This window comes from Aptenodytes forsteri, unplaced genomic scaffold (assembly GCF_000699145.1).
Source record: "Aptenodytes forsteri isolate BGI_AS27 unplaced genomic scaffold, ASM69914v1 Scaffold94, whole genome shotgun sequence".
In the NCBI taxonomy this organism is placed as follows: domain Eukaryota; kingdom Metazoa; phylum Chordata; class Aves; order Sphenisciformes; family Spheniscidae; genus Aptenodytes; species Aptenodytes forsteri.
In genome coordinates, this window is record NW_008795017.1 from 3,627,605 (window position 1) to 3,642,703 (window position 15,099).

The 15,099-nt window shown below is 36.8% G+C and overlaps 1 protein-coding gene across 1 annotated transcript in view; it reads left to right on the plus strand.

Annotated features, from left to right (window-relative positions):
* Positions 1-15,099, plus strand: part of NOL10 (nucleolar protein 10) — a 59,528-nt gene that overhangs the window by 29,582 nt on the left and 14,847 nt on the right. The window contains exon 13 of the mRNA XM_009275612.2: positions 11,454-11,580. Within this exon, the coding sequence (XP_009273887.1) occupies positions 11,454-11,580 (127 nt within the window). The remainder of the gene's footprint in view (positions 1-11,453; positions 11,581-15,099) is intronic.

The following is a 15,099-nucleotide window of genomic DNA, read 5'->3' on the forward strand; positions in this document are numbered from 1 at the left end:
ATTCTGGATTAATGCTGCCTCAGCTGTCGTCTTGAAGATTGTATGATGAGGCTGAATTTTTTAGAAGACAGTTGTTCATCTCCTTCAATACTTCCTAAGAAGTTTTAGGTAAAGTGGAAAGCAACAATGAAACTGAATTGTGCTAAAAGATTTTTTTTTTAAATCCTAAAACAATATATAGTGTAGAAAAATGTTTCATTCCCTGGGAAAAAATGTTGTAAAATTAAAAATACAGTAGTTATGACATAGAATGGGAAATGTTGGTCTTAACCTTAGTTTGCTTATTTTGAGAACTGTGAAATGACTGGAAAGCAGAGTTGTTATGAAGTAGCGTATTACAGTTGTGCTTTGGGACTGCCAAGTGTTAAAAGAAAAAACTTTCCATTAATAAAAAGACACTTGAGCGTATCTTTGGCCTTTAAGCTAATCCTAAGTTTTGGTATATCATTCTCTTAGAACTGTGTTTTCCATCCAGAACAGTCTAATCTTCTACACAGAAAATTGTGCAAACAATATAAAAAGAATGCCTGGTGAATTATACATTACCTATCTCACAGTATTAACAAGCATAGGAAAAAAGTTGTTTATCTTCACAAACAGAAATGTGAGCTTCCTACTTTTAACGTAAACGCTTTCAAACTGAAAAATAACACGCTGGGCTTATTCACAACAAAGGATATCCTCCATTTCCCATGCACTGGCTGAGAGACACTGTACCACTTATCACACATATATAGAAGGAAAACACCAACGTGCAATAATCAGGAAACAATTTCTGGTCTTCCTGTGAAACTTGTTTTAGATGTTTTTTGGTGCTGATGATGTAGTAGTTCAACATCATATGTAGATTATGAAGGTGTATGATCCCTGCTTACTGCTGTCGTGGGTGATAGTATGATAGGCAGCGCTTCTTCATGATTTTTTTTTTTTTAATAGATAGCAGCATGCTGACTGTTAAGTCCATACTTCCTTATAGTTTGCATCATACCCTTCATAGAGCAAAGGAGAAAACTCTTAAAAGCAGAAGTTTTACTGAGTTATACCAGGTGATTGCTCTGCCAGTTGATAGACTCACATGTTTTTTAGTGTCGTGACTGTTTCTTAAGCAATTGGTCGTATGGGACCCTCTGTTCTTGGGTTCCTATTTTAAGAAAACAGGTTTTGAGGGGGGGTGTGCTCCTCTTTTTAAGTGGTAGAAAATTTAAGCCTTGAGTATCTGAAGGATATTTTTTACTTCTTAAGTTGCACTTGTTCCTTCCTTTGGGCCATCTATTCTTCACCTGGTTTCTGAAAATTTAAAGGTGCAGTTGCTCAGCTTCAGTCAGTGAAAAGAGAAGCAGTCACAAATAATGAAAAGATGTGATTGCTGAAAGGACGTTTTGTACTATACTATAGTCTATCAGCATGTAATAAGAATTAGTGTCTTTTTTAGCTTTTGGATCAGAAAAGACAAAGCATGTGAGAATTTTCTCTGTGTGATAATTTCAACTAAGTCTTTATTTCATTATATTTGAAAGAAGAGGCAAGTGACTCTTGTGGCTTATCTGTATTGTCATCTTCTGTGCTGCACTCAGTAGTGAACCAAATCTGTTGTGAGTTATAACTGGTTTATACAAAAATAGTAACAAAGTTGTGAGGATTTAAGATTTCTGTCACACAAACCTGAGAGATAAATAAAACCATCAAATACGTGAAAGCTTTCAAATATATATTTGAAAGATGTTTCCTACTCAAAATTATTTCATAAGTTATATAAAATTTCTTCTCACTAGCATTATGCTCTGTAAAGAGTAGGTTGACTTATGCTGAGGTTATCTTCAGTATCTGTCTGGAGGAGTTGCACATTCCCAACAGGTAGTTGCCTTTCCTTCCTTTTGTGTTGTCTGGCAGTAGTTGCATAAACTCACAGAGCAGTCTTCCTCCCAGGTTTGCAAAGAGCAATTAAGCTGCCATGGTAGGGAGTTATTAGAAGCTCACATGTTCCTAGATTTCCAGCAGTTTGTCAGTTCTGTAAGGTAGACGTACAGCTGGATTTGCTGTTACCTTTCTATCTGTAGCATCCTTCAAATTTCCCTAAAATGCAGGTCATGCTCTGAACCCCAGTACAGTAAGTTTTGTTTTCACAACTGTAAAGATATTTATGCTGTAACATTTCTTGGCATCTGGCTTGTACTGCAACAGCCCCGTTGTTCCCGGTCACTTAAAAGCACAAGAGGCAAGTCCCCACAGTGTGATGGTTGAGAAGTTTCCTGTCCTATCAGAGACATGGAGAAGGGGACTTGCCAGGATTTTGCATTTCTGGCTTATTCTTAGTTCTTCTTACTTGTTAATTTAGATTGCAATCAGAGGCTATTATGTACATACCAAAATCAATGCACATGTTACTCTCATCTCTATTAGTAGTGGAAGTTTTGTCCATTGATGACCCATGCCCTTGGTATTGCAAGAAATGCTATTATATTTTGAGAAACGGATTTCTGACCGTGTTGGAACAGGTAGAAGCTGTGTAAAAGTTCTTTCCTTGTGTAAGAAACAGGCCAAGGCAATTACGAAGTCTCCCACTTGCTGTTGCCTTGTCTGTGTCCCCTGCAGTCACAATTGCAAAAGCAGGGGGAGAGTTTTGTGAGAGATTTATTCTTCAAAGTGTGTTGAGGTAGGGTGGGTTTGTAGTGGGTTGTTTGGTGGTTTTTTTTTTTTTTGTTAGACTTCGTATAAAATGTGGAGCTGTTATGTTTGTGAGGGGGGTTGTGCTGGGTCAGTGACATTGAGTCACTGAACAGTAAATTGGTTTCGTGAAGGGTCTAATACCAGAACCAGAATGCAAAGGCATTGGTAAGAGCATGTAGTCAGATGTGGTAGGGAATGGGAGGTGTGGATGGCCAAAGTAAAATGTGGTTTCTGCCTTTTATTGTCAGCAAGGCTCTAGATCAGCTGATCATACCTGATCTGCACTTTTTTTTTTTTATGGATAAAGAAACTAACCATCAGCAAATGTTCACAGGTAAAAAAATCCTGTGAAGTGAGTCTCAGCTGAACTTACTGCACAGTATTTAAGTAACTTACATAAGTGCCTCTATTATTACAGCAGTTATGCTATAGAAGCTGCTATATTAGAATAAGAACAGACTTTTGGGAACTTTTAATTCATTTCCAGATGATATTTATGAGAAAGTGCTTGAAGCAGGTCATGCTTGTAACGCATGCTTTGAGAAGCCAGTCTTGTCTTACCTCTTGAGCGTCATTTGATTAGTTGCCTTAATGTGAAAGTAGTGGGTTCTTGTACTTCAGCTTTCTATCCATTTTTCTGACCTCAAATCGTCTCAGCTCCAATTGTGTAAAGACCTAAAACATGTAGGGAGTCTGATAAATAAAAAGATCCATAGCAATAGTGATGAGTGTTTATCTTCTATGTATGTCAGCATGTCAGAACATGATAGGGATATTGGTGAAAGCATCAGATTCCTTACTCTTAATGCCACTGCTGGTGAGTTAGAGATTACTTGTGAGAAGTGTCCCTTTTTCTTTTTGTCTTGTGAGGAAGAGAACTATTCCGCTAATCTTATTTACAGTTTTAAGGAGTAGCTTTCTTTGCTGAAAAATTATTTGCTGTTCCTGTCTTGGAGGGCATTTTTTCCAAACATTATGAGCAAGAGGACCATTGCCTCCTTCGAAAGAAGGTGGCTTCACCAAGAAGACACTCACAGTGAGAGCAGACCTGTGACTGTTTATATGAGATTTAAAAAAAAAAAAAAACCACTATAAAGCCAAACTGCTTAGGATAAGAAAAAGAAGTACTTACTATCTGATAACTACCAGGGCAGAAAGATTTAGTATCTCATTCCTAGAAGATGTATGCAAGTTCCTGCAGCAGTTTTTGTTTAACACTGGGAAGATCTTAAAAGCAACATTTCCTTTAACATGCTCTCTAAGGAGTAAAACCTCCAAACTGTTGATTTGGCAGCTTCCATAGCATAGTGAAAGGCAGGAAAACCAACCTCTCTCAGATTAATGAATCTGCCAAAAATGTCTGGATATGCTGGAGTTAGGATGAAAGAAAGAGCCAATTCGTTGTATAGTTCAGTGAAATTTATGAGTGTGTGGGCTTAAAACCAAATGCAATGCTGTTGTCAGTAGTATGCCGAAAAGGAAAAATGTGCTTGTCAGTCTCTCTTGGTCATAGCTGTACTCCAGTGAGCTACTTGATGGCTGTAAAAGCATCACATCCACACCATATAATGTAGAGTGAATGAAAGCATGAAACTATGAAAAATGAAAATATATGGGGATTTGTTTGGATTTTATTCCCAAACCCCATATAATTTAGAGAATTAAATTATTTTATTCAGTACATTAAATGGGTTTACTCATGAGATTAACAGCGCACAATTGAAGTTGATTGTAGAGCGTTCATAGCGAGAAAGTAGATTGGAAAGGAACGGCAGAATAAAATTCAACATCACAAATCGTTCAGAGCATGTTGGTTGCTGAGGGAAATGCACTGTATATGGAAATGTAGTAGATAGATCACATTACCTTGTTATGTTTCTCAAGGCTCCTTTTTAACACAAGCTAATCTCCTGGGCTCTCTGAAGTTCTTGGGCTGGGTATGACTGAAGCCCAAAAGCATAGAAACAAGAATGGAGAGCCGCAGCTTTTCATGTCTACAAGCTAGAAATAATCCATCTGATTTTTTGAGAGTTACCAATTGCAATTGATGTAACCTTGACTGTTAGCGAGGTATAATAACAAGGTATTGTTTCTTCTCTTGCCTTTTCAATGCATATAGATGGAAACTTTTCAAAGTTGTTACATATTGAGATCTGTCTAATTCTTAAAATTAGAGAACAAAACATTGAAAACAGTACTCTTAAAATGAATAGTAATTAATTAATTAATGCAATTACATGAGTAAACCTGGCTATGCAATTAGGGAGCTAATTATGTTTAAAACGCAACTGCACATTTCAATCGCTGCCCACACCCTGGGGATCACCCATTTTTTTCTTCTCCCTCATTAGACCTTCTGTAATCTCCTTCTGTTAAATGGCATGATTGAAGCTGATAATATGTGTATATAGATGTGCATTTGCTTTCTCCAGCAAATGTGTCCTGTTAAAAGTTTAAAATGCTTTTTATTGTGCCACTTTATTAAAAAAAACACAAAACACCAAAATTAAGATTTTATTTATTTATTTATACTTATTGTTTGTCTCCTCCAAAGAATTATTTTTGTCTCCTACAGGTAAATACGTATATAAAGTCATTGAGGCATATGCATAAAATACATTTAATTTAAAGAAATTATAATCTAGAAAAGAGTCTCTCTGTTAAAATGCTTTAAGTTTGGGCTGGTTTTGTTTGGTTTTTTTAAATGGGAACAGTGGAATGGAGGAGCTTCCTTGGATCATGGAGTCCAATCCCATCTTATCACAGGCAATCAGATTGTATAATCTTTTCCATGAATATGTCAGATTTCATCTGAAAATTAGTTGTTTGTTTCTTCCTCGTTATCTCCATTAAAAGGCTGTTCAAGAGTCACATTCCTCTGATGCTTAGCTAACTTTTCTAGTTTACAGTGTCACTGTGACAACTTTGCATGTGTTTATTCTTATGCAAGCATTACTGTTTCAGAAATTGTCCTAGCAGCCTTTCACTGTACTGGCTACAGTTTACATTCACATATCATGAACATTATTGCCTGGAGTTGTACAAGATGGACACTGAGTCATTATTCCTATCCTATACTAATACAGTGGCCTTATATGACTATTTCATTGTCTTGTGATCAGATAGTATCATTTTTTCCTACTCTGTTCCTTACAGCTGATAGTGATTGGCTATACATTTAATCCAATTTCCAGCATTTTAATTTTCAAGGTAGCTTTTCTCTCCTGAGAGATTTTGACCCTTCTTTTGTGACAGTTTGTCATCAGCAGAGTTTATTGGCGTTTTCCTACTACATGTGGCAGTCATTACTGAAAATATTTAATAGGACAGTCCTTAAGCTTCAGTTGTAACCTTTCTGTGCAGTAATTCCCCTTTCAGCATAAACTGTTTCTTGTTAGCTTGCTCCTGTCTTGCCTTACAGTTATTAAAATTCTCATCCTGACTAGTAATTTTACACAATACACTGTACCCAGAGCTCTGTTGAAATCCTTAAAGATACGCTGTTTTCGTTGTAGTTGACATTGTTCAAATAGCATGGCAGTGGATGATTTAACTATAATTGTACATTTTTGATACCTGGTAAAGGTCTTAAAGTCTAACTAAAATCCGTAGAAGATAACACAACAAACGATTGGAAGATTTTTGAAAGAAAGTTTTACTTTTAAAATACATTATGAAAAAACAGTGATATGATGTATTTTTATACTTAATTGTATTAACTGTATTATTTTGGTATGGCATGCTACAGCATTACAGTGTTAATTTTTGTGAAACTGTGAAGTTTCTGTGGAACTGCATGTTGCTCTCTTGTACAGCTACGGCAGCTAATACTTCTGCTTTCCAAAGCCTCTTGAAGTGTTTTATTGGATGATGTCCACATACATTAAGTTAATCTTCTAGATAGATTTCAGGCAGTTTAAACTTTGCAGGTTCTACGTCATTATTTTCAAATTTGATTTATTCTGTCTGTGAAAATTTTGCATGTTTTTGATTGCTAAAATACATCAATGAAGGTTGGGAGGAGTTTCTGCTGCTTCAGTCTTAATATATTTTGACATCTTATTTACAGCTGAATGGTTTATCACTGCCTTGTATGAAATCTTCCAGAGACTTACTATTTAACATCCTGAAAAATAGATTTTGGAACCTGTTTTGACTCAGTGAGAAGAAAAGAACAACTGTTCAGTTCACTGGTGTAGAATTGGTCCCTCAAACCTTCAAACAGATACTTAACAAGACTCATCTGTGTATGCATTCAAAGTCATTTAATTTAAATCTCGTGACATCTGACTCTGGAAGCTTCTACACGTCCTGGGCTTCTTTTAAGTTGTTGAGCATGTTTAGTACTAGTTAGGATTAGACCCAATTTTTCTGTGGCTCTAAGGGCTCTGCGGAGCTGGCTGTCAAGTTGTTGAGTGGCACTTAAAAGTGTACAAGTGCTGTCTGGTGTTCCAGATTGAAGATAAGGAACATCTGTTGTGGGTTGGGAATAATACCTACTCTGTCCTAGGGTTCATTAATTTCAGGGGAATTACAGACCGATGACAGGATGATTTTTTCTGTAGAAGTGCTCAGGAATTAGGCATGGCCTTAAGTACAGGGCATTGCAGAGCTGTGCCACGTAAGATTTGTGGTGCTACAAGACTATTAAGTTAAACATCTTGTAAAATAGAATACAAAGAACTGTGTTTTTTGAAGTTATTTTACAATATTTTAAAAACACTTTTCTGTCAACATTTTTTCTCTTCCTTTTCTTGAACAGTTTGGCCTTGCACTTGTCGTCTCCACTCGTTTTTATGCTAGATTACTCATGATATTTTGTGTTTTCTGTGTCTAAAGTTAAAAAAAAGACATTCTAATGTGTACTAACAGAAATTTGGCATTAGATGGCACGATACTAATAACCATAAAGTCCACATCTTTACTTCTTGTGGCTTGGCATCAGACACGAAAGACAACGGCAAGATGTCTGTATTACCTGCGTGTCTCAGTGGGAAGCCTCCTGTGCTAAGTCCAGCTGCGTGGCTCACTGGCGGGGAGGAGAGGGCCACGCTCCCTGGCTGCTCCTTGTCTCCTGCCCGGCGTGACCCAGCCACCGCTCTGTCTTGCAGTGTGGTGGCGGGACACCTCGCCATGCAATGGAGGATAGCTGCATTTTGGTCACCTCATGGGTGCTATTTCCTGTCAGTTAAGGAGGAGAGCGCCGGGAGGGGAGGAGAGCAGGGAGCAGCCCACCCAGCTTGCTGCCAGCGGGGCCCAGCCCACATGTGAGGCTCCTCTGTTGATAGGCAAAAATATTTTCAAAGACAATCTTTTTGACTTTCACCAGCAATTGGCGGAAATTGTCTCAAGAAGTGGTTATCCTACTGAAAATAGAATAATAATTAAAATAGCAAAACTATTGGTTCGATCACCGTTGGTGATGATGTCTAGTTTTCCTATCCTAAGAAATATTTGAGTAAAAGCCGAGTGTAGGCATGCACTCATTTAATAATTATTTTCCCATTAGCTGTGTGCAACTCTTCTAAAACTGGCGGAGAAACCTATTTGGTATATCATAAATACTGTAAAAATGAGATCTGTCGCTTTAGTTGCATGCGATTACCTACCTCGATAACATTTTCTTATTCTTGCTGTGAATTCCAGTGCGCTTTTGTCCCTTAGATATGGTAGAATTGTACGTTCCCAATCTAAATTGACAAGTATATGAATTAGCCTACCCAACCCCCACAGCTTCATGGCTGGGTTGTTGGTAGAATTACGTTCCCAATCTAAATTGACAAGTATATGAATTAGCCTACCCAACCCCCACAGCTTCATGGCTGTTTTGTGGCCGGGACTGTGCACCAGGGCTGAGGTGGTGCCAGTGCTGCGTGGCAGGAGCTCCGAGGGGTCCTGAGGGGTCCCGCCTGCGCTGCTGCGCGCCCGCTGTATGGAAACCCGTGAACTGGAGGGGACAGACAGGTTTCACCTATCCGCCTCATCCGTGGTGGCCCGGTGCAGACCAGCCCTCTGAACTGTGGCATTTGTACCTGGGCACAGGAATGGCGGAGCCTGCCATTTCAGAGTGCTCTAGGCACCATCCTGGGGTGTCTGTTGGTTGGCAGCGGATGACAGAGGAGCATTAAACTCTGCAGTTAAAATGCAGTGACAATTAAATTCTGTGAAGAATTACTATTGCGAGAGAAGGACATTTCTTGTTTATGTTTTTGTCATTGTGACTGGTATTGTTTGCCTTTTCTATTTTTAAATTTCTTCCTAAGCTTTAAAAAATGTTCCGTTTTAATATACAAAGCAAAGCTCCTAAGGTGTCCTAGAATAGGTAGGCAAGCAGTTTCAGTAGGGTGGGAGAGAGGGAAACAAGGCAGTAAAACTTACACAAACATCTCTGTAGGGTTTTCCTTTTTATCAGTTTACATGTGAAATTTGAATAATGGTTGGACTTTCTATTTTTTCCTGGTATTCTGCCACTGCTTTTTTCCGTTAATTATCTCATTTCCCCCCACTCTTGTTTTCTATGATTTGATCATCCAGCTTGCTCCACAGATTATAATGAATAATCAGGTCTTTTGGCTTTGTGTTTCATGGCACAGATTACGTACAATGAAAGGTTTTTCTCTCAATATCAGGTTTTGAGTACAGGAATACTTGGAACAGTGAGTGGAGCTACAGCTGAAGAGCAGATAAACTGTTTTCCCTTATTTGTGAGACTTCTGCTTTAGTTATTCATTCAAAGATTTACAGCAGTCAAGATCCCATCGGGGGATTACCCTAACTGGTTGGAATGGCCTGAGTTCTAATGAGTAACGTGTACTTTGCAAGGCTTGAGCAGATAGTGTTGTAGACATGGAAGTGATGAAAAAGGTTTAGTGAAGTGATAGAGATCTTTACATGATGAGTCAGCAAGATGGAATGAAGGGGAACTTTTTATTTAATGGGAATGGGTGCGAGTCAAGGATTCTCTAATCTCATTTCTAATAATCTTCAGCAGAGAAACTTGTACTTAAATTTTATTACAAAAGAAGTTTTGTTTAGTAAGCAAGCAACTTGTTTTTTATAAGAAGGACAAACGGTTTCATCCAAAACAAAAATATAGGTGAACTTTAGAGAAGATTTCTCCACCCCAGTCATGTTTTGATGATTTGGTAATGAAGCACTGATAACTGATTTCTTGAATGGCATGAAAACCAGTGCTACATTTAATATATCTAGACTGCTTTCTTATTAATATAAAAGTTTGGTGTTTGGATTTGAAGAAGTGGTTTTGGGGGAAATGACTGAAAAATTTAAAACCTAGATGGAGACAACATGGAGACAAAAGTATCTGCAATGTCGGCAAGAAATCAATCTGAAAGTTATATAGTGTTTAAGCTGAGTATTACTGGAGCAGATACAGGGGTTTGGTTAATTCATTAAGTAGGTAACGTCTTTCTTGTTAGGGCCATCTTAGGTCTTTCCTTGGAAGCTCTAACTAAGTGGAATAAAATATGCAGCACTGTAAAAAAAAAAGTGCAGGTTTTGGTTTGGTATGTTATGGTTCTCAGCTAGGGCTGAAATCTTATGAAGATAAGTCATACTTGATACAGAGACAATAGTGGTCTAGAATACAATATTATTGCCTGGAGCGTTACAGTCTAGCATATTAGTAGAATGTTACGGTCTAGAATACAATTTTACAATTTTTTGTGAATAGTTGTCTTCAAAAGGAGACTTTTCAATGAGTAGTAACACTTTTCTTTTTAAATGAACAGCATTCTCTCATACTGTTACCACACTATCATATTAAAACAAACTATATGTATTTTATATATATAAAATCACATCTACTTCTTTCCGTAATCAAGTAGGATCTTAAAATGTTGGTTTTGAATCACAACCATTCCTATGATCACGTTGACTGCGGAGTTTTTAACGTGAATTTTTAGCAAATGAATCAAAAGCCTCATTAAAAGTCCCACTTTAGGAGTTAACTGGCCACTTTATGTTCTAAAATGTCAGCTGATTTGCTCTAGAGAGAAAAATGTAGTGTCGGATTTTTCCATTCAGCTAACTCACCTACTAAAATAATAATACTGGAACAGTTGAGTATGGCTGCATGCATCAGGATAGAAAGGAATTTCAATCAGAACAGTGGGAGGGAAAAGTGAAGGGAGCTAATTGTTAACTTGGGAAATTGGAGGAAGCTTATATGGAAAAGTACATTGATAGCGCAACATAATATTGTTAAAATAAGTCCTTTGCCTCATGGTGGAAATATGCAAGTTTTTTTAATATTTCCCATTATCTGTTCATACAGTCTGAGTTTGTCCTTGAAAAAAAATACATGAAATATACCTGTGGTGTTTTAATTAAATCCTGTTCTGTCCTATTTATTTTAACATGATTGCGTAATGCACCTAATGAGTTCAAGATCCAATAGTGCTTTACAGATTAGTTGCTAACTAGTGCCATTAGGTCATAGTTTTATCTATAATGTTTGGCTCTGAGCTTTTAATAAATTAATCAATTAGACTGGGACCACTTGAAACAATTAAACTTGAAACCTCTAGATTGTTGGTCTCAAATAAATGACCTAAATTAAAATAATGCTTACATAATCTATAGTACTCCTTATTGGTAATGCAAGCAATAGGTTTAATTGTGTTCTCTAACTGCTCTTGCTCTTAAGGTCTGTTTGATTTCAGAGGGATTCATTTGTTATTCCATTACAGCACAGTAGCTAAGAGCCTAACTGTAGGGTTTTTTTCTGTAAGAATATACGTTACAACTTTCTATAATATCCACAGGTTTTAGGACCTGCCCCAAAATGGTGTTCCTTCTTGGACAATTTGACTGAAGAACTGGAAGAGAATCCAGAGAGCACAGTTTATGATGATTACAAATTCGTTACCAGAAAAGACCTTGAAAATTTAGGTAAAAGTTGAATCTCCTCTTTAGCTGACTCTTTTGTTCAGCTTTTGATCATTTACACATGTAAGTTTCGTAATTTGGTTGTGATGTATGAGGACTGTTAGAAATTCACTGGCAGTAGTTTCATCCAGTCTTCTTGGTTATTAATATACCAGACTGGCTTTATGTTCTTTGGTTCCCAACCAGTGCAACACTAGATATTTGTGTTTTTCAGGTTTTTATCCCAAGAAGAAGATTGATATTTGCTGATTTAATGTCTAGGAATCTGTTGTGTGTATTTTCAGACACTAAGTGGAAGGCATAGGAAGAGAAGTTGGTGTAGTTTTCAAAATATTTTTAAGGTGCTCAAGTAGTATGTTGGAACTCACAGCAAAATTAGGAAAAGATTCACCTGCCAAAGGCTACCCTAATTGAATGTAGTAATTTCCAGAAAATACAAATCATTCTAGGGCTAATAGAAACAGTTTCAAGGAACTGGAATGCTGAAAATTATATAGCAGAGAAGGTAAGCATGCTTCTTCCAAGGTAGTTAGTCCTTTTTCTGTTACGTGTTTTGATTGCAATGTTTTGCTCTAGTTTAGTTTAATTAATTTACCTCTGAATACGGGAGTTGGGTTTGGCCTGGCAGGAGGCCATACAAGGAGGAGGTCATCCAAAGCACCCGCAAATTCAGCGTGCGTGTTCTAGAGTAGATGGTCTGAATGTAGCCCGCAGACCCCTATCCCAGTCGAAAAGGAATAAGGCAATGTAGTATTATCTATACAGAGACTTGACTGGGAATACTTATTCTGCTTTAAATTCACTATAACTTAGTCAAATTCATTTCCCCATAAATGTAAGCTTTCAAATGAAGAACCAGCTTAAGGGATATTTTGTATTTCATATGTCAGGGTTTCTTTGTATTACTGTCTATTAGCTGGAGTACTCTCATTTTGGAATATGCAGGAAGATTGTTTCCTGGAAACAGTTTAAAAAATTTTTTAGAGACAACTTTTGCTTTCTGAGAAGCACAGTGGTTTCTCACTTTTTTTTTTTTTTTTTTTTTTTTTTCCTTTTTTTTTTTAAAAAGTGTAAGTGCAGGTTTTGGTTTGGTATGTTATGGTTCTCAGCTAGGGCTGAAATCTTATGAAGATAAGTCATACTTGATACAGAGACAATAGTGGTCTAGAATACAATATTATTGCCTGGAGCGTTACAGTCTAGCATATTAGTAGAATGTTACGGTCTAGAGAATGTTACGGTCTAGAATACAATTTTACAATTTTTTGTGAATAGTTGTCTTCAAAAGGAGACTTTTCAATGAGTAGTAACACTTTTCTTTTTAAATGAACAGCATTCTCTCATACTGTTACCACACTATCATATTAAAACAAACTATATGTATTTTATATATATAAAATCACATCTACTTCTTTCCGTAATCAAGTAGGATCTTAAAATGTTGGTTTTGAATCACAACCATTCCTATGATCACGTTGACTGCGGAGTTTTTAACGTGAATTTTTAGCAAATGAATCAAAAGCCTCATTAAAAGTCCCACTTTAGGAGTTAACTGGCCACTTTATGTTCTAAAATGTCAGCTGATTTGCTCTAGAGAGAAAAATGTAGTGTCGGATTTTTCCATTCAGCTAACTCACCTACTAAAATAATAATACTGGAACAGTTGAGTATGGCTGCATGCATCAGGATAGAAAGGAATTTCAATCAGAACAGTGGGAGGGAAAAGTGAAGGGAGCTAATTGTTAACTTGGGAAATTGGAGGAAGCTTATATGGAAAAGTACATTGATAGCGCAACATAATATTGTTAAAATAAGTCCTTTGCCTCATGGTGGAAATATGCAAGTTTTTTTAATATTTCCCATTATCTGTTCATACAGTCTGAGTTTGTCCTTGAAAAAAAATACATGAAATATACCTGTGGTGTTTTAATTAAATCCTGTTCTGTCCTATTTATTTTAATTAAAACACCACAGGTATATTTCATAGTGCTTTACAGATTAGTTGCTAACTAGTGCCATTAGGTCATAGTTTTATCTATAATGTTTGGCTCTGAGCTTTTAATAAATTAATCAATTAGACTGGGACCACTTGAAACAATTAAACTTGAAACCTCTAGATTGTTGGTCTCAAATAAATGACCTAAATTAAAATAATGCTTACATAATCTATAGTACTCCTTATTGGTAATGCAAGCAATAGGTTTAATTGTGTTCTCTAACTGCTCTTGCTCTTAAGGTCTGTTTGATTTCAGAGGGATTCATTTGTTATTCCATTACAGCACAGTAGCTAAGAGCCTAACTGTAGGGTTTTTTTCTGTAAGAATATACGTTACAACTTTCTATAATATCCACAGGTTTTAGGACCTGCCCCAAAATGGTGTTCCTTCTTGGACAATTTGACTGAAGAACTGGAAGAGAATCCAGAGAGCACAGTTTATGATGATTACAAATTCGTTACCAGAAAAGACCTTGAAAATTTAGGTAAAAGTTGAATCTCCTCTTTAGCTGACTCTTTTGTTCAGCTTTTGATCATTTACACATGTAAGTTTCGTAATTTGGTTGTGATGTATGAGGACTGTTAGAAATTCACTGGCAGTAGTTTCATCCAGTCTTCTTGGTTATTAATATACCAGACTGGCTTTATGTTCTTTGGTTCCCAACCAGTGCAACACTAGATATTTGTGTTTTTCAGGTTTTTATCCCAAGAAGAAGATTGATATTTGCTGATTTAATGTCTAGGAATCTGTTGTGTGTATTTTCAGACACTAAGTGGAAGGCATAGGAAGAGAAGTTGGTGTAGTTTTCAAAATATTTTTAAGGTGCTCAAGTAGTATGTTGGAACTCACAGCAAAATTAGGAAAAGATTCACCTGCCAAAGGCTACCCTAATTGAATGTAGTAATTTCCAGAAAATACAAATCATTCTAGGGCTAATAGAAACAGTTTCAAGGAACTGGAATGCTGAAAATTATATAGCAGAGAAGGTAAGCATGCTTCTTCCAAGGTAGTTAGTCCTTTTTCTGTTACGTGTTTTGATTGCAATGTTTTGCTCTAGTTTAGTTTAATTAATTTACCTCTGAATACGGGAGTTGGGTTTGGCCTGGCAGGAGGCCATACAAGGAGGAGGTCATCCAAAGCACCCGCAAATTCAGCGTGCGTGTTCTAGAGTAGATGGTCTGAATGTAGCCCGCAGACCCCTATCCCAGTCGAAAAGGAATAAGGCAATGTAGTATTATCTATACAGAGACTTGACTGGGAATACTTATTCTGCTTTAAATTCACTATAATTTAGTCAAATTCATTTCCCCATAAATGTAAGCTTTCAAATGAAGAACCAGCTTAAGGGATATTTTGTATTTCATATGTCAGGGTTTCTTTGTATTACTGTCTATTAGCTGGAGTACTCTCATTTTGGAATATGCAGGAAGATTGTTTCCTGGAAACAGTTTAAAAAATTTTTTAGAGACAACTTTTGCTTTCTGAGAAGCACAGTGGTTTCTCTCTTTTTTTTTTTTTTTTTTTT